The sequence below is a fragment of the Daphnia pulex genome, chromosome 2 (assembly GCF_021134715.1).
Source record: "Daphnia pulex isolate KAP4 chromosome 2, ASM2113471v1".
In the NCBI taxonomy this organism is placed as follows: Eukaryota; Metazoa; Arthropoda; class Branchiopoda; order Diplostraca; family Daphniidae; genus Daphnia; species Daphnia pulex.
In genome coordinates this window covers 1,757,858-1,767,773 of record NC_060018.1, presented here as the reverse complement: position 1 = coordinate 1,767,773, position 9,916 = coordinate 1,757,858, and the positions used below count along the sequence as shown (strand labels likewise).

Genomic DNA, 9,916 nt, shown 5'->3' with positions numbered 1-9,916 from the left:
CGACCGAAGATGAAATGTAACCAAGTTTCTCGGTTCACACAATTCATCATATGGCTTGTAAAAGGTGTGCTTGGGCGTTTTCCAAGTGTGCGCCCTCTCTCGACCGATGACTAAATTAAGGATTTCAGCGCTATCGAATCTCATCATCATGCATAACGGATCAAAGCAGAAACGGGATAACTGTACCTGAATATATAAATCTAAGAAACTCCTCATATTTTGTTCTATCGTCTCCATCGGCGTTTCACATCTCGTCCAATTCCAGTCCACTTTGCTTGTTATCTTTTTATGTGGCTACCTTTTTCCTTGTAGACACGGAATGGGTCACCCTCTTCTATTGCCCGCGTCTTTCCACACGCTATAACCCCGATGTTGAGACAACCGTTACGAAATTCCCTGTACGATCATCCAGCAAGTCACTGTGCCAATCGATTTCGTTTCCCAATCAGGCCGTTCCAATCAACAATGGCGTAGCCAATAATTGTTTTTTTCTTCTTCTTTTCCTTTAAGGGGAATCTTCTTGTGGATAGCTCGGTGAAAAAAAATCAAAGGCAATAATTTCGTTTTCTCTCTATTGCTGCCGCTTTATTTCTTCCGAGAGTTTCGCCCAATCGCCAGGCTCATCAGTACAAGAATTCTTATAAGGTAGAAGGAGATCGGAGGTAGATTTATGGCCGCTTCGTCGTGTTTTTTTTTTCGCATACACAAGTGCAATCAAAGGTATTTTATTTTTTATATCACGGGCGGATCCAGGAGGAAAAACATCCTGAATAAACTAATTAGTAGACATGACAGAATTGGGAAAGAAGAAAAACAGACTCCCAGGTGCTGCTGGTTCAAGCAAGATAATTTGTATTTGTTTTGTTTCGAAAGCGACCATAAAGAATGGTAAGCATGTTGTGTGTCTCCTTCTTTTTGTGTCCGTGGCCATTCGAGGATGTCCATGCTGCTGCTGCTGCTGCCCGTAGGGTAGAGGAGGGGGTTGACCATTCCGGTTCCTTATCTCCCCAGCATCGTTGTGCAACAACGAAGAATGTGACTATGACGTCCAACTCTTATAACGAGCCGAGAAAGGGAAGTTCTTCTTTGGTTCCTCCACTCTCTCTCAAACGATTTTTCCATCGTTGGTTGATCAGACTGAATCTTAGGTAGCCGCTCAGTAAATCAACTCCGAGCCGCCCAAAAAGAGTCGCTCGAGTTACTCCAGAGACGACACACATCGTTTCCATAACGCCTTCCGTTCGTTTGGGGGCTCACATTCCTCCAGACTCATCCATCAAATAGAAGACGAAAAAAATAAAAATAAAATTTTAGAATTTCTTGGATGACGAAAAGATTCCATCGTCGTCGTCTCTCCCATGTTTTCATTCCCTTATTCAGTTTCAGAATTTAAAAAAAAAATTAAAAAAGCCCGCAGTTCGTGAATGTTTCTTTTATAGATTGATCATTGTATTGACCTCAAGACAGTGACAGTTTTTTTTTTCCTTCTTCCACACCGCAGGGATAAAGTGTGTGATCAATCCCAACTCGTTTGGTGGGGGGACGGATCAAACGCCAAAGTATCAATTATTTTGATTTTCAGCCTTTATTGATGGTTCCTGTCCATTCCGGGTCTTTCTCGTTATACTCTTCCGGTCGGCCAGGACCCATATTTCTGTACATAAACTCTGAAATACCCCAACCAGGGACGCCATCGACTTGGAATGTGCACATTCTTTCGTGAATTTTTGCTTCCCATTCCCAGCCTATGTAGAAAATGGGGGCGTCCACCACGTTGACTTGCACGCTCCACCAGCGATTTGCTATTATGTGCACAAGTGACATGTCATCAGACGGCAAAAGATTACATGCACTTTTTTGTTAGTATAAAAATCACCTGCTTTGAAGGTGAAGTGGTAGTCTGTTGGTGGTGAGCCATTCTCTCCTATGTCCCAAATATTAAGGCCGACCTCATCGACTGGGAATAGACGTCCGTCTGCCAGATAAACATAGCCCAACTCCAATCTAAGTCATTTTTTTGGGTAAATCATTATTCATTTAACATTTGTAGTCACCATTTTTTTGTATAATTAAAGAGTGTGAACGCTTACACTGACGAAGTGCACGGCTGACTGACGATTCCGACATTAATTCGCGTGCCATCTTGTAGCTTCATCGTGTGAAAACCGTAGCGGTGAAGCAATTTCCATTCGCGCTTATTGCCTAGTAGGGAACATATTTTTTAATAGTGATTTTACTCACCAGTGCTTAGTGTTTCCTTATTTACCGTATGAATGATCTCTCATCGAGTCTATATTGAAAGGGTAGGTTTTTCCAGCGATTTTGACGGTTCCGTTTGTAGCCCCCATTTGCTCGTAGTGGGTTTGATGAGCTCTGAATTTGTAAAAGTTCTTTACGTGTCATAAAAGCAAAATGTTTAAAATTTCCTCTTTTTACTCTTTGAGCATTTCAAAGTATTCGCGACTCCAAGGTTCACGGGCAAAGGCACGGGCAATGGCTGTTGAAGACATATCAGTATCGAAATCAAATTGTATTAAATTTGTGCTCCAAATCGCATCGAGTTCAACGTCCACCAATTCGTCAGTCATGTTTCTCCTGCCATAGAGATCATTGTTATCTCATCGGTAATTTCTATATCAATAGAGGAAGAGATAACTCACCTCATTTGGCCTTTGTAACTCATTTTCCACTTCCGCATCGGCTCCAGCGGTTCAAATTTCAATCCTTCTGCGCCGAATTCATCTTCTGTTCCAAACAGGGTCGAATCTGGTAGTTTTGGGCTCGTTAATAGCCCCTCTCCCGGAACCTTTTTCAATTATTTGAGTGTTTCTATTATTTATTTTTTCTAGTTTTGCCTAGTTTTGCCTATCAATTTTTGGCTTAAAATATCTTACCTTGAGGAAAGCGAAGCCATTGATGACATGGTGAGGTCTCCGAGCTGTTGCACCTATAAAATAAAGGCCGTCTCGATTTGCCCCTTGAAAGTAGACAGCGTCTATAGCCTAAAGGACACACATTTTCATTAATAACGATTGATATTAGGCATGTTGTTGAGATTCTTCCAATAAACAAACCTTTGGATGATCAGATAATGTTTGAGTAGTTTCCATCTCCTTTATGTCAAACTTGGACTTCATTCCAATGCCTCCCGTCAATTTCTGATCAGCTCTTGCTCGCCTGCTTTGTCTCTGTAATAATTCAAGACAAAATCATCAAATTGACATGATGTAAAGTTTAAGCCTTTCTTTTTTATTGATGTTTTATGATTTCTCCGCCCACAGTAAAGACAAATTTTTGATGGAACTATTTTGGATGCTGAGAGCCAGCATTGTTGTAGCTTGATAGAATCTTGAATAATCTACTGGGGCTTGAAGAAAAAGCATTACGAGTTTTACCTTTCGGAGAGTAACCAGAAGATAAAAAGCTACAAATTTCAGATAGTAAAACTTTCCCGGTTGAGAATAGATGCCAAATATGGGCGATGGTTCCGGTTTCAAGAGCCATTTGATCACAAGGCCAATAAGCACTACTGTCAGAATAGTAATAATCATTCTGCTTACTGTCCTGAGGAAAGGCTCTCAGTAAACTGTTGTTAGTATATCGTTTAATCACCGAATTTATGAGACCACGTTCAATCGTGGGCTTATTGAGGGAGATAACATTGACTACCCCCTACACTTTGAACGTCTCACAAAGGGCAAGCAGAGCTACTATGCAAAGATAAGCCGAATCACAGTTTGCTTAAAAATGTTATTATGTTTTCTGTTTTTTCATTTCTTTCGTCCGTTGCCGAGCGGAAACTACCTTCAATTCAACGTGTTGTATAGGCTTTCCCGATGAACGCTTGTTCGATGGAAAACCTCTCGGTGCACATATAATGTTCACTAGCTATAGTAAAAGCAAGAAGAATTAATTATTATATTAATTATTTCGTTAGTTCGCAAGGTAGAGGACTTTTTTTAAAGTAAATATACACCAAAGTAGGCGGAAGGAAGGGTTGCCTTTTTCTATTTCATTCAAGTTATTTAATTTCCCTTGTTCTATTTTTGAATCACTGGTTGCATTGAGGCGATGCAAACGAACTAATTGACCCATAATTTTTAAAAAAAGTTAGCAATGACCGATGAAGTAACTTTAAATGATATACACATGTAGATGATATAACCAATGTGTAGAATTTTATTTAAAAAAAAACGGGAATGTTGCCTGCCATGCCATCTAGCGGAAGAACTTGTGGTGACGTGCTCTTTTCTGCATTGTTGTTTTGCCAGTTTGGGGATGGGGGCGATTCTGTCATTTTGTTACTGTTGTAGTGTTGTATACTTGTTTGTATACATACAGCACGGACTAATTTGAAGGTTTGAAAAATAGACCGAAGAATCTAAATGCATCGCGTTGAGTAAACTGTTGAGATCATATTTAATGACTCAGTGTTCAAGAAACTTAAATCTGAAAATTCTTTCTCTTACAGTGATCTTCATTGGCTGGTTACCACAATCAGTGAAAACTGAAACATTCGCTTATGCGGAACAGATATAGCCACGTGGTTTTTGTCTTTCGTGCCATAAAATGTCACCCATTATTTCTACCAGGGCTGTACCAATGTTGAGAATGAAACAGGTAACTTCACTATTGACACTAATTCTCGGTTTTTTGTGACAGTAAAACATTTTTTTTACTGCTTGAAAGAGTGGCTTCATACATTCTGAAAATTAGTAGTTTAGTACAGTGATGAGTTTATAATGTGTGATGCAAATCAAATGTGCTAGCTTATTAGTCCAAGGAGTTGTGTTTCTAGTGCATATTTCCTTGAATTTCTCAAATTATGTAGCTTAAAATTTTACAGTTTGGTTAAGGCTTGTTTACATTACAAAGTAAAATAATACAGGAAACTTTATTAATTCAGTCTTCCTCCCTTCACAGTAACAGAATTTTTGATTAAGTAAACAGTCATGTCCACAATCTAATATTAACTTCTTAACTGTATGTCTTATTATCTGTATGTACTGTTGCCTAGGTGCTGAAACGTCGGGAATCACTTGCAGACAAGGTACATGAACGGATATCACCGCCTTGAGTGCCTTTTCCTCAGTGTAGAAGTTGAACTGGCGTCTATTATCACCTTGAGGATTTCGTCTGTTGTGATGTGTCATGCTGCGTGGTGGCTTTTTGGTGAAATTTGACAGGGTGAATATTACGTGAGTATGAAAATTATTTGTTACCTTTGTTTGTTAGTTCTTTCAATTTAGTGTCTGAGCTAGAGCGGACATTGTTTTCATGTTACTTTTTTTAAACGTTTCTTCTTTCTGACGTTAGACGGCATGGTCTTTGATAATTTTTTACCTGTCAGAATCTTACTTTGCACCTCTCTGAAGAAATTTCTCGCTACTACTACAAAGAACTTTTTTGTGATAACTGTCAGTTTCTATTTCAGGAACAAAGCTCACTTGTTAGATTTTTAATAATATGTATTTTTTTTCTACTTCCGGTTTTCTCATTTTAGTCAGTAGTTCAGTAAATATTCATTCGACGCACAAAATAACCACATATTCGTGATCCTCGTCAAATTTGTGGTAAAGTTCATGTTTTGTTTTGTACGTTTTCGTACTTCCGGTTTTGAGAATTTTCCTGAACTATAGTTCAGGAAAATTCTCGATTTTGGCCAAAATCTGGATTTAGTTTAAATTACATCTAATCGACCCCAAATTTCACGTAGATCACGAATATTTGGTTTATTTGGTCGGCAGCTCAATGGTTGAGGCGCTATCGCTTACTTCCGGTATACTTCCGGAAAATTTGCATAAAACTAGCAAGTGAGCTTTGTTCTCTGCACAATTCTAAAGACTCCTTGCCAGCTAAAGCAAACAGAAAAGGTCTTTTTGATTTACTTTTGTGACTTTTGTGACTATCTAAAGCCGGTCCTTTAGATAGTGAGTTTTGGACGTGTCTAATAGATGGCGTGAAGGAATATTGTGTTGTCAAATGGCTTATGGCGTCTCGTCTAAATCTATCTTCAGCTACAGCTATTTTCTTCGAAAGTTACAAATGGACACATAGGTTAATTCGAGTAATTTCGTTTGTAACTTGTCGGTGATGTGTTCTATTCCGTGTTCATGTTGGATAACCTTAGTGTTTCTCTCCAACTTACAGGAGGAAACGTAGCCTACCGTTGACTATTTTGTTCAAAATGTGCCATCGAAATGACACAGGTAACTACCAACACTAGCTTTATTACAGTATTGTTGAAAAACATACAATCTTCTCATCTTTTATTAGGATTCATTATAATTATCTGCTGTAAGAATTGGACTTGCTAGATCACCCCATCACGGACAAATCTCTCATTCCATCTTCTAGAGAACCTTGGCTAACTGTTTGGTGGTTTCAAGTGTAAGTTCACTTGTCATGTCAAGGAACTTTCTTTGTTGCAGTTCAAAGTTTTGATCTGCACTCACGTCTATGGTTATAAGACGATTTCAACTGCAGTATACTGATTACTGTTAATTATTCTTTTAGATAGTTTATTTTCATAGTTTTCAAGTACATTGATGACACAAATTATTAACAGGGTGACTTAATTTTCTTATTTTTTATTTACAGGTTTGAAACTATAGGTTTCTAAATTTGCATGACAGACTTTAAGTAAAGTCATGTTGAAGAAAAAGGACTGACTGACAGTCAACAATGTACTACCTTGTTTGGTAACCTGTTGGCTGCTTCCCTTGAATCTCCCTTTTTACTTTCTTAAGCTTGATTTGAGGTATTGCTTTCTGTCGCTCAAATATTGTTGAAAAATTATTCTCAAACTAATAAATGTTCATTCTGTCTACAGGGTAACTCCTTCGCTACTTATCATGGACTTCATCCATTGGTGATGCTATAATTCAAGAGAATGCTGTCATTCAAGACTGAAAAATTGTGTAGTTGTTAGATAAAACAAGTGCATGTCTGGGCTCCCTTCTTCTTTGGCCCCATTTCCCTAACTAACCACTAACCAACGCCCGCCGGTGGTCACTCACCCGCTGTGAAACCAGGAGGAGGGGAGGGCTCTGGTCGAACGGGGACTTGGAAGGCGCATGATCCGACGAAAACTTTTAGAGGGTCATGAGTCTAACCCGGAAGCCTAGTATGACTAATCGCTCCCCAGTAAAACTTGCCTCGCACTCTTCTCTCCTCTTCCATTTCCAGGTAATCTCCCTGGATCTACGCCGACACTGCATGTGCGAGTTTTAGCAAGCAATCCGCCACCCAATTTGACAAAAAGTGATAGTTTGTTTTCACGGAAATTTCGTCAGACGGTTACAAAATTTCTAATTCAACAATCTCATGTAGAAATTTGCATCTAGTCTACTGGTGCAAATTGCGATTCTTTAAGCTTGATTATTTAGGAGATGTGTTAAAAAACCCACAATTGCTTTTAACGCATCACCTAAATTAATCAGGCTTACAGAATCGCAATTTGCACCAGTAGACTAGATGCAAATTTCTACATCAGATTGTTGAATTAGAAATTTTGTAACCGTCTGACGAAATTTCCGTGAAAACAAACTATCACTTTTTGTCAAATTGGGTGGCGGATTGCTTGCTAAAAAGCCTCGCACAAAAAAAATTGTCTCGAACCGGACGCTCTGTTTAATGAATTATTTATTTTGTAAATGTTCCAGAATAAAAATGAGGTTTATGAATTATATAATTGGTTTATTTCAATAATAATATTTACATATTATAGATATTTGACATTTGTGGGGAAATGGGGGTTTAAGAAATGGGTGTTGGTGGAAGTTATGGGGTTTAAGGGATGGATGTTGGTGGAAGTTATGGGGCTTAAGGAATGGATGTTGGTGGAAGTTATGGGGCTTAAGGATTGGATGTTGGTGGAAGTTATGGGGTTTGAGGAATAGATGTGGTTATATAGGTAGGTATATGGATGTGATAGACAAAGGATCTTATGTCAACCTTATTAAAACAAACCACGACTTCTTCTAGCTAATGAAAATCAATTGCCCCCCTCCCCCCAATCTCCTCCTCGCTGGTTTCCCAATCGCGAAGACATGTTTATTATTTGTTCAACGTAAAAATTCCCCGTAGGCCCGTATTACTATTTTTTCATTCTCAACATATAAACGGTTAACTTCATAGACGCAAATATCAATTAAAACTGGATGTAACTTTTGTGCACAACACCAGCAGTCCGGCACCAAGGAACAGCAACAGCATAACTCGATGCAAAAAAACTTTCACCAGTATAGGCTGCAACAACATGCATATTGGACAGCAACATCACTGCTACGTAAACATAAACCTGTGACCAAAATGAAATTAATGTTTGATCAATGGAAATTTTGTATAAAATAAAAAAAAAATCACTTCAAATGGAGTTCACCCAAATATTCTATGGCAAAACTATCTGATAACTATAGTTTAAACAAAAATTTACATGAAACTAGATTACTCATTTAATTCATTTGAAATTTGTAGTGCTCTGCAGCGAAACAAAAACATTCTTCTACAGTATCTGCCTATCTTGTTAACCAATTCCCCTTAAACAATCCATAACTCAATTTACATATGATCAAAGGAAAGAGCTGTTGACATGATGAAATCCCCAAATGTTAAAATTAAACAATGTAAGCAATTATAATAGTCCAAGCATGATACTTCCCAAGTTAGAACTTATAATTTTTATCAAATTACCATTTCAAGGAGTCTTCTTGCAGTTCTACTAGATGTCCAATATTTCGGCAACCACAATGCAGCATGATCCAGCGTCAACTCAGATATAGCTGATCCCAGAAGACTTGAAGCATGGGACTCTCCCACACTCCAGGACAACATCAGCACCAAAGACTGCATGCAACAGCTCAATTTAATCACACCTTTCACTGGATGACTGCAACGAATCCATGCACACATTAGACTGCAACAAAGAAGCGCAGACTTCACCTGGCTATTGAAAAACAAAAGCAAGTTACTAACAAGGAACATAATGTCATGTGACATAACAAAACGACAGAAGTATGAAGTTAAACTATACAATCAGAATTACTTGATAAATCTTACAAAGGAATTGGTAGTTGTCAAGTTTTCCAACTTGAAAATAACAAATGTAATCAACATTTCCATAATGGTCTTAACTCATAATTGCAACAGAGAAGCAAAGGGGTCTACTCTCTAGTCATTAACTAAATCTGTAGCAATCAGTTGAATGCAAAATAAAACAAAAACAAAACAAAAAAAACAAGATTTCGCAAGTTACAACCAATAATATCAATCAAATTACCAATTCAAGAAGTTTTCCAGCAGTTACACTTGGTATAGCACCAGCTCGATAAACTGCATGCAGAAGCTGCAACTCAACCATGACTCGATCACACCTTTCCCCAGCTGGCTGCAACAAAACCACATTAATGATATACAGCCATGAAGCTCAGACTTTGTCGTGTTCTAAATTTCTGCAACAGTTGAGCAAAGGGATCTCCATCTCCGACCTGAAAATCAACTAATAAGAGTAAAACCTATTGCATTATTGCAGGGAGATTGATCAAAAAAATTACTTTACTAGCTCTGAAGTGTTTCTGCACGAGATGAGACGTAGGCCTACAGCATGGCCTACAGCTAACAATGGCCGACATTTCGACAAAATGGACAGCAGTTTCGACCCACGTCATCACATTTCGCCAAGAGAAATTATATGCCAGGTTACCTGTAAATTCAGACAGAGACGTCAAAGATTAATTAAATTTAAGAAATCCAAACTAGCATTACCAATTACATTTAATGGCTAAAAATGTAGATAGACACCAATCAACTTGGAAGACACTTTCAGTCAGAGTCTCGGAGACAAATGGCAAATATTTCTTCCTCACGAAGACACTCGCGCCACCTGGCGGATGGGGGGACAATCCGCTATTATGGC

General features: G+C 38.4%; 1 protein-coding gene and 2 long non-coding RNA genes across 5 annotated transcripts; 1 reads left to right on the top strand and 2 right to left on the bottom strand.

The window, feature by feature from the left end:
• Positions 1–1,427: 1,427 nt before the first annotated feature.
• On the bottom strand, positions 1,428–3,607 carry LOC124201649. The gene is made up of 9 exons (XM_046597815.1): positions 3,396–3,607; positions 3,075–3,188; positions 2,895–3,002; positions 2,661–2,806; positions 2,437–2,595; positions 2,267–2,373; positions 2,091–2,202; positions 1,877–2,004; positions 1,428–1,802 (listed from the first exon to the last, which is right to left on the bottom strand). The coding sequence occupies exons 1-9, from the start codon at positions 3,549–3,551 to the stop codon at positions 1,579–1,581; spliced, it is 1,254 nt and encodes a 417-aa protein (XP_046453771.1). The 5' UTR covers positions 3,552–3,607; the 3' UTR covers positions 1,428–1,578.
• Positions 3,608–4,253: 646 nt separating this feature from the next.
• Positions 4,254–6,207, top strand: LOC124201659. Its single transcript, XR_006877633.1, has 4 exons — positions 4,254–4,399; positions 4,472–4,620; positions 5,018–5,198; positions 6,151–6,207. It is a non-coding gene; the product is annotated as an uncharacterized LOC124201659 (long non-coding RNA).
• Positions 6,208–8,241: 2,034 nt separating this feature from the next.
• Positions 8,242–9,890, bottom strand: LOC124201606. 3 transcript variants are annotated; one of them, XR_006877610.1, is made up of 5 exons: positions 9,773–9,890; positions 9,560–9,703; positions 9,281–9,499; positions 8,695–8,947; positions 8,242–8,302 (listed from the first exon to the last, which is right to left on the bottom strand). It is a non-coding gene; the product is annotated as an uncharacterized LOC124201606 (long non-coding RNA). The 3 variants fall into 3 exon arrangements; XR_006877609.1 differs by having other exon boundaries at positions 9,555–9,703; positions 9,766–9,873; XR_006877606.1 differs by having other exon boundaries at positions 9,766–9,872.
• Positions 9,891–9,916: the final 26 nt, after the last annotated feature.

Coding starts and splice junctions, on each gene's coding strand:
- LOC124201649 (XM_046597815.1), bottom strand. CDS start 3,551: ATGATTATTACTATTCTGACAGTAGTGCTTATTGGCCTTGTGATCAAA. Junction 2,807..2,894: donor ATGGCTTCGCTTTCCTCAAG/GTAAGATATTTT, acceptor TAATTGAAAAAG/GTTCCGGGAGAGGGGCTATT. Junction 2,596..2,660: donor AGTTACAAAGGCCAAATGAG/GTGAGTTATCTC, acceptor TCTCTATGGCAG/GAGAAACATGACTGACGAAT.